This window comes from Mus caroli, unplaced genomic scaffold (assembly GCF_978045245.1).
Source record: "Mus caroli unplaced genomic scaffold, Mus_caroli_1 scaffold_17, whole genome shotgun sequence".
NCBI lineage: Eukaryota > Metazoa > Chordata > Mammalia > Rodentia > Muridae > Mus > Mus caroli.
This window is the reverse complement of record NW_028227272.1, coordinates 78,580,918-78,599,602: the sequence shown is the minus strand read 5'-3', so window position 1 is coordinate 78,599,602 and position 18,685 is coordinate 78,580,918. Positions and strand designations below refer to the sequence as shown.

Here is an 18,685-nt window from a genome sequence, read left to right as displayed (position 1 = left end):
GAACTCATGAACTTCACAAACTTTACAAACCCACAAATCCCTGGTTCTGGCATGAAATACAAGTGTCTAAGTCTATAGTTTTTGTGTGAATTCATAAAGATCTAATTATACCTTGATAAACAGAAAGGGAGAATAAGATTATCTTAAAGATACTAAATTGTAGAAAAATGTTGAATTTTTAGATCATCTTGTAGATTTCAAAGATGTTTTAACATCAGACAAGATATCATGGAATATGTTACTTAGGGAAGAGGTTTTGTTTACATTTCCATAGGTGATGGAATACTATGGGTTCAATCAAAATTAATAATGAACTGATCTGAGTAATGTAAAGAGAATCTCATGTGCATTGTATGGATGCATCACTTGTCAATTAAAAGCTTACAGCCTGTGTATTAGACAGGAAATAGAAGGTGAGACATACAGGAGGGAGAAAGAATTCTGAGATAGAGCCAGGCAGGAGATTTGCCAGGAAGAAGTGATGACTCAGACACCAGAAAGATAGAAATGCAGAGGATGAAGAAATCTGATGCCCCTTCTACCTGCATGGGAACAGCTTAACAAACTGGCTGAAAAAAGATAAATCATTCATCAGAATGGCAGATTGGAAAACATTGATGCTAAATGGACATTTGCTGAAGGACAAATGATCAGGATGGCATGTATGAAGGACCATCATATCAACACATCTTCATAACTCTCTACAAATTTTAACTTAAACCAATATACCTAGGTCTCTGTGATCTGCCTGAAGTACAAACACACCCTTAATATGTGGCTTTAATTTCTAACAATGAAGGTAAACTTAGTTTGTAGAAGGAGCCAGCCATATTCGCAAGTGATGCTTAGTTGAGATTTAGGTAAAGTGACAAATCAAATATTTGACAGAATGAGTCAGAGATAAGATATGCCCAACTCTCAAAAGAACAGGCAGGAAAGAGCTGCTTTGGACATCACACAGAGAGCAGCTTCAGTGCCGTTGAATTGAGTTTGTTCATGAGTTCATTCATTAAGTTCAGTCAGTTAGTTCAGTTGAATTCCATCCATTCAGTTTACCATCAAGTTGCAATGAAAGAATGAGAAGGAGACAGCAGAGTAGAATAGATTGCCATAGTTCATTTGAGGGAAAACAGAGCACTTCAAAGAGAAGCAGAAAATATCAAACTGCAAAATACATTCGTCCAATTTTGGAAGTCCCATAGTCTAAAAGTCTCAACAATATTAAAAGTTCAAAGTCTCTCCTGAGATTCATCTAATTTTTTAACTGCAATTCCCTAAAAAATAAAAATCATGAAGGAGATGACATGCTTTCAGTATCACATGATATACAATTCCATTCCAAAATGTCATAGTGATATGGACCAAAGCAGGACCAAAAACAAGCTGGGCAACCTCCAATCTCTTTATTTCCATTTCGGATGTAAAAGCACTCGTCATATCCCCAACTCTTTTCATCTTTGTTGATTGCAACAAACTTGTTTCTCCTGGGCTAGTGCCATTCAGCAGGTATCTTACAGTTCAACATCTCTAGTATCTTGGGCTATTCAAGACAACTTCAGCTTTATCCTTTCTTGTTCCAGTATCTGGGATGCATACATAATCTTATGGGTTCCTCCAAAGGACTTGCATCACCTCTCAAGACCTGCTCTCTGTGGCACTATAGGCTCTGGTTGACTCCAAGTCATTGCTGCTGCTGCTCTTCTCAGGAATCATCTCATAGTACTAGCATCTCCAATTAACTTGAGTCTTCTGCTTTAGCAATATCCTCTCATAAGCTTTCTTCATGATGCCAAAGGCATGTACTACCATACTTTTCATGGCCTAATCTTTTCATGGCCACTATTCCTCAAAATCCAGACCAAAGGCATTCTCCTTTATAACTGATTCGTAGTTCATTCAACATAAAATTCCAAATGAAAACAATAACCAAGTAATAATAATGCCTAACATGATATAAGTATTCATTGTTCAATGGCAGACACATAAACTATAAGCTTAGCAGGGTGGGATCTGGCCCCAAATCACCACTCCCTTAATCTCTTTATCTCCATGAACATAATAATTAGCTCCATTGTACTTCATTGTACCCTTTTATTACTTGAACTATAATTTTGTATTATTTTTACCAAGTTTGCTACACTTAATAAAACAACCATCATGAGTATATAGTGGACAAAGTCTATGCTGTACTTTTCTGAGACTTCTTTTGTCAATGCAATTAATCGAAATCCCTTTATCTTAGCCTCAGGTAGACTCTACATTCAAGGTAAAATATCATCCCTATTCTTCAACAAAATATGACAAAAACAGTCTCTAGGCCACTTACTAAAATTCTTCTCCTTTGAAACCACTTGATCTTGGTCCCCGTCATTCAAAATTCACTTTTCAACACTTCCTTCCATGCTTCTACCTATATTGCCCATTAAGCCCCACTTAAACCATCTCAATGCTTTACAGAGTCCTATAGTCCACATTCCTACAAACAAAAGGATGGTGAGGCCTATTACATTAATACCCCTGTCCCTGGTACCAACTTCTGTTTTAGATAGGGTTTCCATTGTTGTGAAGAGGCAGCATGACTAAGGAAACTCTTATAAAGGACAACATTTATTTGGGGCTGGCCGACAGCATCAGAGGTTCATTCCATTGACATCATGGCACAAAACATGGTAGTATCTAGGCAGAATTGGTGTTGGAGAAGGAGTAAGAGTTCTGTATCTTGATACAACTACAGACAGGAGAAGACTCTCTTGCAGCTAGGTGGGGTAGTCACAAGGCCAAACCCCACACTGACACACATCCTGCAAAAAGAACACACCACTCCACCAAGCCTACATCTCACTATAGTGCTACTCCCTGGGGCAAAAGTATTCATACCACCACATTGTTACTAAACAACATGTGTCCGTTTCAATTAGCAATGCTGCTGTATAAACCTAATTTAAAAGTGAAACTCCTGAGAAGAATCAGCATCCCAAGGTTAAGCGCATAGTAAGTTTAAATAATAAGCAGAAATAAAGCAGTTTTGTGGGTGTTATAAAAAGCTTATCGATGAACTGTTATAGATCAAGCAGAGTCAAAAATTATAAAATTATAAAATTTTAGTGCATTAAATTTAAATTTGTATGCTACTGAATGACAAAACTTGACATTAAAATGATTCCAGATAATTATGAGGATAAATAGAAAATAATATATAATCAACACAATTGATAAAATAACAGGAATAATGTAGAAATAAATGTAGAATGCTCTTATTTTGGGGTGTTTTGAACTGATATAATCACTCAAGCATTTTCCCCATGGTAATATCCCATCAAATTCATACTTAAATAGAAAAACAAAAATCTTGACTTGTGATTTCACAGTAGTAAACTGAATCCTACCAAAGTATCAGCTAAAAATTTTAATGATGAAAGAAATGATCATACATTTCCATGATGAACTATTGAATAAATATTTAAGATTATGATATACCTGTATACATAATATCCACAAGTTTCACAAACAATTATTAATGGAGTAAACAATAATGTGTATTGTGAACTCATCTATTTGCATAATATAGAAATTTGGGGAAATCAATATGTATTCTTGGAAATTAAAGTATAATTTACATTCTGAGAATAAATAAGGAAAGTAGAAAATTTAAATAATAAAAATATTATATTAATGAGAAATTTGAACAAGATTGTTTTTTGAAATCATTACTCCCATAATATTAAAATCATTGGGAGATAGTCAACTATTATGTATGTATACGCACATGCATATATATATATATATATATATATATATATATATTTATGTGTATGTGTGTGTGTATACAGTAGAGATTGAAAGCAAGCATAAACAATAATATTTGCAGTGCATTATAATTAAGTACCTGTTGTGGCTTAGAAGACAGCCCTAAACAATGCATGCAAGTTGTACTTGTGCTCCACTCACGGGAGGTGGTGCTGGTGTACAGTACTTACAGGTAAGCTGCTTTTCCTTCTTCAAGTTCTTTACTTTTCCCACTGGAGCCACTCTTTTTCCCGCACATTCTCCTGGTGATGCACATTAGTAACCCACATTGTCGAATGAAGAAGCAACTGACGTCTGTTACCACAAGGATTAGCAAAAGGGCAGCAACTCCAAGGCCAATGATGGCTCCTAGGCCAAGGCCATTAAAAAGTGTGTCTTAAAAAAGAAAAAAAAATACCTCCATAAAGCTCCATGTAACAAAATATGAAAATATAAAGAACCATTTAAAAGTAATTTCTAATGAAACATACACTCAAATATAGGTAAAGAAAATATGGAGTAGTGAGTGGCAATTTAATTCCTTCATTGTTGGGACCCATTGTCAGACTACCAAACCATATTTTAGGGGAAGATATGTTTAAAAAATCAATTATTTTTCAAAATTACTTTAGAAAGACAATAGGAACTTATTTTTAATATAGTTTGCAATTCACTGTAGGGAAGAAAGTAAATATTATCATATCCTGAACTATACTTTACCAGAAAGTCAGTTATAGTCAGTTCCACTGTTAAAGGAAAACTATGATATTTTTATTAGAGAAGGGTTGTGTAAGTGTTCAATAGGATGCTACTTGGCATTTAGGTGAAAACTTTAATTGGGTGACTCCAAGCACTTTGCCTTCACTGAGACACATTTTTCAATACCGACTAGGAATAATTTTGAAATCATCACTTCAGGAAAGGTGGTTACTTATATTTTTGCAGGTAATATTTTAACAAATTGGAGGCATTCTACAGGTGTGACTTTTAAGAATCTTTGTTAGCTGTTATTTTATAAGGTAAAGTTGTGAGATAGACCCCTTTTCTTGGCAATGATTTGTGGGTAGTGATAGGGAGGTGATTGGGAGGAGGAGGGGATATGGGGAAAGAAACAGAAATATTGAGGTGCAGCTACTAATGGAAATAAGCCAATGACCCTATATCTGTAGTGAAATATGGAAAGATTATACAATCAAAGCAGTGTAAGGAGACATCTGAGTCCCATAGGAAGTAAATCGCCTATTGTATTATCTACAGGAATGAAGTGTGTGACTCATACATATTTCTAATTATGCATATTATAATAGTCCAAGAATTTTATGACATTATAAAATTATGCATCTTTTTATGTGTAAAAGCATGTTATTACCAAAAATGAAAATGGAATGTTTTTCTATAGTTACTATGAGGCAAAAAATAAAAGATATAGATGCTTATTTTAATATATTGTAGATTAGGCATAAAGCTGAACCCCTTTGAGGTTATGTAACCTCTTTGAATTGCTGTACATGATCCAAAAACCAAACTTCTATAAAGATGAGTATAAGAAGTTCACTTGAGATAAGACATCTCATCTCATTTAAATTCTTCTCACAGCTAAGAAAAGCAGGTGGCAATAAATTCTACAGATCCATGTTACTGTGCTGGCTGAATGACAAAAGCTCACCTATCCCTACTCTACTGATAAATTACTACTTCAGACTGCACTCTACAGCATCAGAAGTCAGAAAACCCCTGTTCTGAACAGCATTGCGTCACAGACTTATAAGTTTCTCATGTCTCCAAGCTTAGGTAGGATTCCTCCTTATTTAAATGAAGGCAGTTAGGCAAACAACTACCAGAAATCAGCCGAAAGGAATTTAGGAAGAATTCTGTGAATATGAGAATATATTAAAAATCCTTTAATGAAGATTTAACAACTCGCTTTCATTATCTTTGTTGACATATCTCACTTTAAATAAATGATAAAAAACACATCATTGGTGGTTAAAACCATAGCTAAGCTACTATTGGATCTCTGCTCATGATAAGCCAAAGGCAACATGAAATCTCTTATTTAATAATGATTACTCTTTTGGAAATAAGTTTTACAAAACTGTTGAGGAAGCCTGGATAGATTTTATTTTATTTTATTTTATTTTTTTATTAGGTATTTTCCTCAATTACATTTCCAATGCTATCCCAAAAGTCCCCCATGCTTGGATAGATTTTAATATTCATTTTGTGTGTTATTTTTATGTAAATATATTTTTAGACTTTCAATAACAACTAAACAATGCATTTACTACTTACATTTTTCATATTGTACAAAACTACCTCATGTTTTCAAGGTTGTACAGTTGTAACTATAAAGACTAAATCTTTATTAGTTTCCATGCTACCAATTTACTTTGATGCAATGGTTTTATTTATTTATAATTTGTATTTTCAATGTAGACATAAACATGCATACACATTTATATGATGATATTGTGATTTGAAAATTATCATGAATTCAAGTCATGAACAAACTCCTTTACAAGTTAACAGTGATTTAATTGTATAGTAAACTGGAATGGAACAAAAACATCATCAACTCAGTTATTTGAAATTAATATTCTCATTTTTAATAATTTTATAGTGACATAATTTCATTAAAATCTATCACATAGGAATATTTTTTCAGATCTACATTTACCAAGTGAGGTCCAAATATATCACTTACCCTAAGTACAAACTGTTAGAATTGTAGATTAAAGACGTTATGGTCTTTAACGCGCCCCATTCCCAGCATATATATAGCGATTTTATTCCATGCCTACTAGCCATTTCATAGTGGTGCTGTAATATGCCTGCCAGTCATTTACACAGAGAAATGACTTGGCTCAGAGCAAGGACATGCTGACCACACACCCTGTTTTATTCTATATGTTTTCAATGTTCTGTATGAGGTTTGCTAGTCTTAGGAAATTTCACAAAGGACCCATAAAATCAAACATCAATATGAACTGCTAAGGTTTGAGTCAGAGCTCAAACCAGGCACAACTTCCTGCACCTGCATATTAGCTCTTTGTGGTTATTGTAGCTGACTTAGAAGATGCTACCCGTAAGCTAAAAGTTATGATTGTAAGAATCATGCTCTGCAAACACAGAAGTGGATGCTCACAGTCAGCTATTGGATGGATCACAGGGCCCCCAATGGAGGAGCTAGAGAAAGTACCCAAGGAGTTAAAGGGATCTTCAACCCTATATGTGGAACAACATTATGAACTAACCAGTACCTCAGAGCTCTTGACTCTAGCTGCATATGTATCAGAAGATGGCCTAGTCGGCCATCACTGGAAAGAGAGGCCCATTGGACTTGCAAACTTTATATGCCCCAATACAGGGGAACGCCAGGGCCAAAAAGTGGGAGTGGGTGGGTAGCGGAGTGGGTGGGAGGGTATAGGGGACTTTTTGGATAGCATTGGAAATGTAAATGAGGAAAATACCTAATAAAAATATTTTTTAAAAAAAAGAATCATGTTCTGCTATCCAAATGTTCTGAAATTCCCCTGTTCACTACCTGTCCACCATTCTTCTTACCTCACTTGGGACCAGTCAGCTTAAAGGCTAGTTGATAATACCTTATCTAGTAAGCCAAACTTGAATATTGCTACCCTCCTTGCCTTTTAAACATTTGAACCTCTTTTTCCCTATAGAAAGCCTGTTGTGAGAAACGTTTAATGACATAGTTCAGACAATTCTGAACTACAGTCTGACAAGCCCCTTGTCTGACAAGTACAAAGGTGTGCTCTTAAAAACCATCCAACTCTGACTGAGATTGTTCTTTATATGGCTTGTGAAGTGATTCCTAAACCACAACAGACCCTTTTAATGCAAACTAAATAACTGAAGAAGACAACATTATATTGGATTTCACAACACAAAGGTAGGAATTAAGTAGAGTACATATGTTAGTTTACATAATATTCTTATAAAAATATTTATTATGCATTGTTCTATAACAGTTGAATAAAACCAATTTAATAATTAATTAGGTTCAATGGAAGAATATAAGTTGCACAGCATGAGCCCAGCGGTGGTGGCACACGCCTTTAATCCCAGCAGTTGGGAGGCAGAAGCAGGTGGATTTTGAGTTTGAGATCAGCTTGGTCTACAAAGTGAGTTCCAGGACTGCCAGGGCTACACAGAGAAACCCTGTCTTGAAATAAATAATAAATAAATAAATAAATAAATAAATAAATAAATAAATAAATAAATAAATAAATAAATTGCATAGCATGTTTCTGTCATAAGCTTTTCTTTTATTGATACGTTCATACTATTTTTATACAAGTGAAATTTTATTAGAAATGAAAATACCAAAATGTTTAAACAAAACCTTAAGTTGCCATAATGTCTTATAGCTTATTATTCAAATCCAGCAAGAGAAGTGATTGGCAGTTTCTATGTTCCATTTCCTAACTACATCAATCCAACTCTAAGAAACTTAGAAATTAGACAAGCAAACGAATATCTTCCCTAAGTTATTCCATAATTGTATTTGTGCTTCAATCAATTCGAAGGTCAGAGCAAAGAAAAAAGGAACTCAATTCAATTTGTTTTATACATGTCATATATTCCTATTATGCAAGACATCCATTACTGAAACACTGGATTATCTTGACATGAAGTTTATTATACTTGACAGTATGTGTACTAGCTTTAAAGTATTGTCCTAATAGATTCAAAGAGGCCTTACTTTTTGACTCATTATTTAGTACTTTATACAACTTCATTTCCTTTGTGTACATTTATTTTGTCATGGGTTTATTAAAAATTCTTTTAGAACTTGACAAGCTTTGATTATGACATAGAGAACAAATTCTAAGTCTTAATTTAGACATTCATTACTATTTTCATCAAAGAATTTTCTCAGTGTTGTAATAAAGTTGGTTAAAAGTACAGAATATTCAAAACCCTGTTTCTTTTCATTTTACTATTCTATAGCCAATAGACTTTGTTCTCATATTACAGATAATTATTTATTTTTTATTAGGTATTTTCTTCATTTACATTTCCAATGCAATCCCAAAAGTCCCCCATACCATCCCCCCAGATAATTCTTTATAATTCCTGGGTTTATACTGGTGACCAATCAAGCTAGAGCAATAAAATTATATATATATATATATATATATATATATATATATATATATATATATGCCTTCCATTTCATGTGCCTTCCATTTCATTGAAATCTTAGCTATTGAAGATCAGAGAATATGTTAGCTTTCCTTATCATGTCCAACATAAATCAGTTTAGTTGTGGTTTTGAGTAATTCTGAATGAAGAATATAAGTTAATTGAAGAATTTATAACAATCTGTTAAAAATACAGTCATTAAACATCAAATGTTTGAGTATGCAGTGTCTAACAAAATTATAAAGTATAAAAAGGTTTTAAGTGCTCTAAGAATAATTTTATAACCTCTGCCATAAAAATATTAAAATACATCTTCTTTAAGAGTATAAGTTTATTTGTGTAACTGAAAGATTGAATTAAGTCAAATGTAAATAGTTTGAGAATCTCTCATTTTAGAATCTAAGGGATGAAATATGGTAATAAAACAGTTTGGCTCAAAGCTGGTCTCACTATTATTGAGTGTTTCATCCTACTTGTCTCCACCCCATGGCTGTGGCCAGGTAGCACTATTGATATGAAGACGTCTAACCATAGGAGAACAATAAAGAAATAAAAGAAAATGTTTTAAGATTGAAGAAAATGAGGGTTACCCACTACACTAAAGGCAGACATGGTGCTAAAATCTCCAGGAAATAAGTGGAGATGGGGATTTCTATAATACACATAAGCTAGGGGAGAAACACTTGTGAATCTGTAAATTTAAGAGCAAGTAGAATCTTCATGAATAAAGAGGAAAGGTCCAGAGTCTGCACAGTACGTTTGGAAAGTTCCCTCTTTCCAGTGAGAGAGAATGATAACATCAAAGCAAATAAACAACAGAAAGAGGAGCTCAAGAAATCTGCACTGGTCTTTCAGTAAGAACATCTTTTTTTTTTTTTTAATATTTTTTTATTACGTATTTTCCTCAATTAAATTTCCAATGCTATCCCAAAAGTCACCCATACCCTCCCTCCAACTCCCCTACCCAGCCATTCCCACTTTTTGGCCCTGGCGTTCCCCTGTACTGGGGCATATAAAGTTTGCAAGTCCAATGGGCCTCTCTTTCCAGTGATGGCCGACTAGGCCATCTTTTGATACATATGCAGCTAGAGTCAAGAGTTCCGGGGTACTGGTTAGTTCATAATGTTGTTCCACCTATAGGGTTGCAGATCCCTTTAGCTCCTTGGGTACTTTCTCTAGCTCCTCCATTGGGGGCCCTGTGATCCATCCAATAGCTGACTGTGAGCATCCACTTATGTGTTTGCTAGGCCCTGGCCTAGTCTCACAAGAGATAGAGACTGCTAAATGTAAGCTGCAAGATGTGGATCCAGCAACAGAGAGATATCTGTGATGCAGTAGTAGATCTGGAATGGCCAGTCTCTTTTAGTCATTTGCTAGTCAGATAGCTTTATCACAAAACCAAGATAATAGAATTTGATTTTTTTTTCCCAGATGCATTTTAATCATGCACTTGTCTGATTGGTCTTTGCTATTTCCCTAATTTATAATTTTGTTGAGTGTATGTTTATTCTGCTCCATTGTTTGTCAACACCATGGAATTCACATCTTGATGTTATAAAGTTTCAAAGTTAGAAACTTTCTTGTGTTACAGAAGACAATTCTGACTTTGGAATTGAGAGGGACAGAGAAGTCACCTGCTTCAGGTGCTTTTGAAGTTGGACTGAATGCAATTAGTACCCTGAGATGGCCATACATTTATGGAGAACAAGGGTATAATGTGGTAAGAACTGAAAATGCTCAAAGGCTGTTTGAGCAAAGCTGGAGGCACTCTTTGAGAAGTTTTTGGAGCCATTAGAAGATAATTGGCTGCTTGGGTGACCAGACATATTTCTTGTTCAGTCCCTCCTTTCTCTAACTGTAGTCTGACCACTCACACACTGTTGCCATGTTTCAGTAACACACTAAACTACACCTGCTCAAACTGTCTGCCAAGGCACACCCTTCCTTCCTTACATTGCTTTTACTGGTATATTAACATAATTAGGAGAAATGGAACTAAAATACCAAGGAAAAGAATGACCGGAACAAAGAAATCTTTAAACACTGTAGAATGAAACTGAAAAAACACAAAAAGACAGAACAATTGTTCATACCAAAGATAGGAGAAATAAAATTATGAAAGTGGCCATCACTAAAATCAATGTGTTGACTGAATATGATCCTCCAAAAATTCCAATGTCACCATTCACAGAAATAAACCTTAACAAAATACTTTAAAATTCATATAGAAATATAAATGTCTCTGAGGGACATATTAGTGTGCCCCAGCATTCATGTTCCCTCAATTCTTTTTTAAGTCCATAAAGTTTTTCATGTGCATACAGTAAGAAAGTGGAAGTGGGAATATCTGGTATAAGAAATGGAGTAATGACACAGTTATGAAAGGCAGGCTGAGTATGAGGAAGCTGGAATGTACTCACTAGTCATGACCACCATTATTAAAAATAACAGAAAATAAAATAATTAAATGATAAAGGCAACTAATGTTTGAAAAGATTAATTTTTTAAAAGTGTAAAATCCAGTAATTAGATATAATACTCATAAAACATTGAATATTTTTTATCCAAGAAGAAGTTTGTTTTATAACTTGAAGAGGCCTCATCACCTCCATTAGAACATTTTAGTTAGGTTTTTTTTTTTTTATTTTTGCCTTTTTGTTCATAGTTATATTTGAAATATTACTGATTTTAAACTATACTACTGAAAAAAATACACACACAGAAGAAAGTTGGTTTCTTTGTTGCATTAGAATACGTTCATTAAAATGTAAAGTAATTCTTCTCACATATTTCAGTATGAGTTCAATAGTATAAAACCATGGTATGAAGATTGGGGAGCCTAGAAGTCCCAGGGCTGAATCTACTCCTATTATTGTATTAAATATACTTAGTATTACAACCTCTCTCGACTTGTGTCTCGCTATGTGAACATTAGACAAACTCTTAAACTTCAACATTGTTTCTGTGTGTCGTGGATTAACAAGTAAACTCACAACTGATCAATGGCCAGAGAATGTCAGTTGAATACTCTACTGAATATTCCCTGGACCAACAAGACTCAGGGAGCATCATAGAAGATGGATGAGAGATAAAGATAGTTACAGCCAGAGAAGACAGAAAAATCATTGTTAGAAATTGTTGTCTGGATAGAACAGGTCCAATGCAATCATGAATTTATAGCATGAATTTATACATTCTAGCATGGAATGGAAAGGGATCCATGGGTTTGACCTATAATTGAAGAGATTTGACAGAAAATTGAAAATCATTGCAGGTTTTACAAACGAGGACACATTAAAATATTATTTATTATTCATTGAAAATGTAAATTAGCAGAAATGTCTAGAGCAATATGATTGGAGTATGTATATATCTTCCACTAGAGCACTTTTTATTTGCTTCCTGAATACATTAGGTAAAACATGACTTCAATATATCACAGATCTGTAAGCCATGTTTTATTGCTTAGTTTTATTAAAGCTATTGCTTTTATTTTTATCTTACTGTTTGATATCTTAGGTTAGCTCACCGAATGAATAAAAGAGGAAAATTATCAAGAACTATTGAAAATGATCAAAAATTTCCAACCCAAATGAAGACTGTATTTTTTTCAATTGTATTTAATCATATTTTAAAATTTCCCATTTTTATTTTATTTTACATACATAGATAGTGTTCTGCATATATGGTAGTATACCATCTACATGTCTGGTATTCATATAGATCAGCAGAGCATGTCAAAGTTCCTGGAGCTGGAGCTACAGATGCTTGTGATCAGGCACGTAGTGCCAGGAATTGAATAGATGGAGCTCTAAAACATCGATCATCTTTCCCTCCCTTGTTTTTAATATATTCCTATGCTGTTTCATGTATAGGAATACTCTGTTAATTCTGTTCATAATACTCCCTTGAAAACATATATTTAAGCTTTCTGACAAAATGTGTGTTGGAAAATTTCAAAGAACACTTCTTTTAAAGTTATTCTGATATGAAGCACTTCTTAATGCTAATTGGATGAAGTACTGTTAGTACAACATGGAGTGCCATAGATAATCCTGATAATGCCAGCTATAAGTGTGAAAACATTGTTGTTACTAGGGAAACAAAAATGACAGCCTGCCTTAGTGATTCACATTCTGAGGAGAGGCCCTGAATTAAAGGTTGACTGATGTCTAAAGTAAAAAGAAAAATAAAAAAATAAATATTAAAAACCTTTTCATGATTTACACCATTAAATCCTAGCACTCAGCAGGCAGTGAGGCTGGTGGATCGATGAGTTTGAAGCCGCCATGTTCAACACAGCAAGTTGAAGGAAAGCCAGGGACTCTGCAAAGAAACCCTATCTGCCAGGAAAGCAAGAAGTTTCCCAGGACACAACAGGGATGACAGTAGCTGAAATACCCAAAAATGGGTAGAGAGAACCTGTAGACACCATATCCAGAGTTTAGGCACAGCCCCCCCCCCCAGTGGAGGGATGGGGCCACCCACCCATCTCAAAAATATCAAACCAGAATTGCTCCTGTCTAAAGGAAATGCAGGGACAAAGAGTGGGGTAGAGACTGAAGGGAAGGCCATACAGAGACTCTTCCACCTGGGGATCCATCCCATCTGCAGACACCAAACCCAGGCACTCTTGCTGTTGCCAACAAGTGCTTGGAGACAGGAGCTTGATATAGCTGTTTTTTTTAGAGGCTCTGCCAGAGCCTGGCCAATACATACATGGTTGCTCGCAGCCAACCATCAGACTTAGTATGGGGACCCCCAATACTAAGTTAGTGGAAGGACTGAAGGAGCTGAAGGGGTTTAAGAGGTCTGCAACCCCATAGGAAGAACAACAATACCAACCAACAAGATTCCCCCAGAGCTCCCAGTGACTAAACCACCAGAAGAGTACACATGGAGGGACCCATGGCTTCAGCTGCATATGTAGCATAGGATAGCCTTGTTGGGCATCAATAGGAGGAGAGGCCCTTGGTACTATGAAGGCTTGATGCACCAGTGTAGGGGAATGCCAGGGTGGGAAGGCAGGAGTGGGTAGGTGGGCGAAGGAACACCCTCATAGAAGCTGGGGGAGGTGGGTTGGGATAGTAGGTTTGCAGAAAGGAAACCAGGAAGGGGATAACATTTGAAATATAAATAGATAAAATAACCAATATATATATATATATATATATATATATATATATATATATATATATATATATCTCCAATAAGAGAAGTTTGTTCTTTTGCCTTCTGAGAATCTTCCTCCATTTCATTCCAAAATAAGCCTTCCCAATCCATTAACATGCCTCCTTGTTTTGTTTGTTTGTTTGTTTTTCAGAGAAGACTCCATTTTTTTTTTAAGTCATGAGTTTTTCACTTTATATCACTTGCCTATCCTGCCATGATTGTGTCAGGCTGTGAAATAAAATCAGAAGAATTAAAAATATGCAAATAATGTGTCTGATGTTAATGAGTACGTATGGTTCTATTAAAGAAGAGATATTTGTAGTGGTTCTGAGTGGTTGGTTGTTTGGTTACTCAATAATGAGAGCTAAAATGTTAGGCTTTGAAATGGATTATAGAAACAAGCAGAAGAGTCAAAACACAACCGATGAACCTGGGACCCTCAAAAGAGGCTAGGAATTATGATCTTTTTAAAAAATGATGGTAAAAAGTCACTAAATATATGCGAGTTAAGAATGGCTGCAAGAGAGGAAAGCCAGTTTTGGATTAGCTATTGCAGTGGCTAAGAGAGATCCATGCTGTGACTTTCTCTTTCTCATGACATCTGCATTAACATAGTCCTCACAGGCATGATAATTCCCAGGTTTATATTTCCAGTGAGGAGATGAAGACTGTGGCATATATTCACATGTATTAATGTTTGTCCGAATTGACACGTAAATGTGTGTGTCTTAACATAGCTTCAAGCAAACTATGAAATTTTATGCTGTGTATATCTAAACTTAAGAAAAACTATTGTGTACTTATATTGGGAATGATATTCTATTAATAGAATACCCTTTGAGTTGGAGTATTTCATTATCTCCATTTTTAAAATCCAGTTATTTAAATATTTTTAACAACTTAAAGTTTGGTACTTATCTAGTTTAAAACAATGGTATGCAAAACATGTTTGCTGTGGTCCATAATGCCATTTGTCTATGATCTCTGTACTTTGAAAGCTGATACAAGTATGATAATGATTTGAATTCAATTTGACCTACCCAGAAAAAGCTGATCTCAAAAAGTACTACATCTTCCACAAAGTTAAAATTATTTACTTTTATATCTCAAAATTCATTCTTTCTCATACCATACAAAGTGAAAGCAGTTTTTCCTCTCTTCTCCTCCTAACCCACTCCACTACCTTCTCTCAACCACAAATCCATTCAGTTTCCCTTCAGAAAAAGAAAAGGAGTCTTAGAATTTTCATGGAAGCTTATAAAATCCTTAGTATCACGATTTTAACATAATGAAAGTTAAATTGCACATTTTATGGTAATTTAAACAAAAACAGAAGCACGAATCCCAAATAGTAAACAACACTAATTTGGTAATGGATGTTTGAGTTACTGGATATTTTATGAATATCTGAAGGGCTCACTGTACAAAATATCGACTTTGAATTTTATATTGATTTGATTAAATTAAATACTGTTGAATATGAGATCATTTTTAAAAAGCATATTCTAAAATTGGTAAAAGATGACACACAAAAGGTTAATATATGTCACCTTATTTTCTATATAGATTGGTATTTTGAAGTAGAATTTACATGTTCTCCTAAAATATTATTTAAGTTTGATGTTGTATACTTAGGTTGTTTCATATATGTGTCTTTGTCCGATTAGAAAATGAAGATTTTTATTGATAAAAGAAAAATAAATATCTCTTTATTTGAGGCTTGGGAGATGGTTAAAAGTTGTGAGTGTGTACTGGTCTTAGAACAAAACCAAGTTAGGTTTGCAGGAACCAATTGACTGATTGTAATTTTCCATATCTTAAGTTCCAAAGTATCTAATGCCCTCTTCTGGCCACTTAAGGCCCCAAGAATATGTACATTATGTATATAGAAATACATAAAGTAACCTAAAATGAACATATATATATATATTACTTATATATTATTATATTATATTATATATTATATTATAGTATAGTATAGTATTATATTACTAAAGGTACATATTTTAAATGTCTTGGGAAACCTTTAAAGTTAATAATTTAATGCATTTTAGTATATCTTTATTTAGCTATATATATATAACTGCACAAAAAGATCAAGAAATAGTTAAGAATTTTTGTATCATAAACATCAGTGTCTCTTTTAGCCCACTTAGTTTTAGAAAATTTAATAGGGATTTTATATTCACAAAAGAGAAAACCAAAAAAAAAGTCCCTTAATGTGCAATTAAATATTGCAAACCATTTAATAAGATGTAGAACAAAAGTGTTCTTGAATTTTCTTTAGAAGCTCAAAATTACTTGACCTATTATAATAAAAAATCCTCACTGCTTATGCTTTTATTTTTAATTTTCTAACACTATATTACTAAAGGTACGTATTTTAAATGTCTTGGGAAACCTGTAACATTAATAATGTAATGCATCTTAGTATATCTTTATTTATCTATAGAAGGGTAGATTTTCTATTTACTTAAAATATAAGGGTATGATGCTACCAAGACACTCTTCAAAAGTTAATTCGATAAATAAATTGTAGTATTTTTAAATAATGAAATATTATTTATTATGAAGTCTTGCGTGAAACAAAAAAAAAAAAATAAAAAGGACATTTCAAAATGTCCTTATGTGATGGAATTTATCCTAGAGCACTGCATGTGGTGAGATTCTAAGTTCTTGGTGTTCTAGAAATGACAAATCTGTGCAGACGGTGAATGCTGAATGATGGTTCCAGAGGAATAGGGAGGAGAAAGAGCCAATAGGTGGACTTCATGTACAGACACTGTTCGCTGGTAACATAATGTTGGATAAAGTCACTCATCATTCCACAAACACAAAATATTGAACAGCAGGAGTAAAATGTGGGTTGGGTGATATCAGTGCTGGCTCAGTTTTCACAGAAGTAGTAGGCATTCTGGTCAGATACTGTCAATGGGATATGGTCGGCATGAGGAAAGACCACCTAGAATCCGAGTACTTTCCTTTCTTATTTTGATGCAAGTCTAGTATTAGTCTTTAAATAAAGTCCTCAACGGAGAAAAATGCAGTTGTGGTACAAGGCTTGCACAGAAAAGGCAGTATACCTCAATTGTGGGTTGGTAGAAAAACAAATTCCAGTCTCATGTCCTTGATACTGAATATCATAGTGAGGGAAGAGAGACAAACATGAATGTGTTGGCTATTTTGGTTTCCTATTTCTAAAAGTAAAAATAGAACTTGTTCCTGAAGCACACTGTACTCTTTTCTGTAAAATAAACTTTCTTAAATAATAACAATATATACAGGTTAGAAATTGAAAATCCCAGAACTTTGGCAGTTTTCCATTTAATATTTTGCTCATGTGCAATTCACCTTTAGTGAAAATAATAGAAAAATACATCTTAGTTTACAGCCTGTGGCCTCTTTAATACAGAAATGACAATTTAAAAGAAACTAATTTTTCCATAATTAAAAGGCTTCTATTTGAATAGTTATTTCTGAACATTATAAATATTACAGTAATACTAAAGAAAAGGCTAAAGATGAAGGGAAATAACATAAAATCATGTCTCCAGGATCTAGTAATTTTGTTGTCTTAACAATTATTAAATTATAACTATCTATATTCATTTGATCAGACATTAAGAAAAATATTTTCATAGAAATAGAAAGCTACCTATTTTTATAAACTATGTTACAAAATTATTCGATGGCATTTTCAGAATACTGTAGAAGAATAAGAAATTTACTAAATTCAATTTTAGACAAAAATGGTGTCTGAAAAGTAGCTTTTTGTGGGAGGTTGAATGAAAACGTTAGCAAATAATAAAGGAATGATAACTGACCAGAAATCATGAAGCTTAAATATTGACTGGCATTAAAAATAAGTAACTGAGGAAAAGAAAGCAAATTGAAAGCCAGTGTGTTCTGCAAGTGCACATATCTTACTGTTGCATGGTTTTTGCTTGGCCAATTAAGATAAAATATTAGAACTTTGTATTTGATTGGAAAATTTTATATTACCGCATATGCCTCTGGTTTCTCAAATGGCACGCAATGAAGCCATGATAACACACTACAAAGTCACCACAGCAGAGAACAATTTCCAGCGGTTGCCAGATGACTTCTTTCCATTGCGTATCATCGTTTTTAAAGGAGATTCAGGAAGAATAAATGTAGATAAAAGGTAAGTAAATATTTATATCTAAGTATGTTAAACATCTTTATCTTTTACTCAATTGAAGAAAATAGAAAATGTAACCTTTCAATTAAATTCATCTTGAAGCATGTGCAAATACATTTAAGACAATGGTAGATATATATTATGCTCGAACTTTCAGAATGACATGTTCATGAGTAAAAAGCATAATATCACATAAAGTAACAAGTAACGTGGATCTTGAGAAACAGTAATTTCTCTTTAATTCTATACTGCTGATTCTGTATATTATTTGATGTTTAAATCTGTGTTGCTTACATGTTCATCTGTATGTGTGAAATACATTTACCTATACAAAATCAAATTTAATTTTCATGGAGAAAAGGAACCATTTGAACCCACATGTTACTCAACAATCAAATA

General features: G+C 33.8%; 1 protein-coding gene across 1 annotated transcript in view; it reads right to left on the bottom strand.

Annotated features, from left to right (window-relative positions):
- The window catches only part of Ncam2 (neural cell adhesion molecule 2), a 431,584-nt gene that overhangs the window by 8,622 nt on the left and 404,277 nt on the right, over positions 1-18,685 (bottom strand). Inside the window, exon 16 of the mRNA XM_021184925.2 lies at positions 3,978-4,182. Coding sequence (XP_021040584.1) covers positions 3,978-4,182 — 205 coding nt within the window. The remainder of the gene's footprint in view (positions 1-3,977; positions 4,183-18,685) is intronic.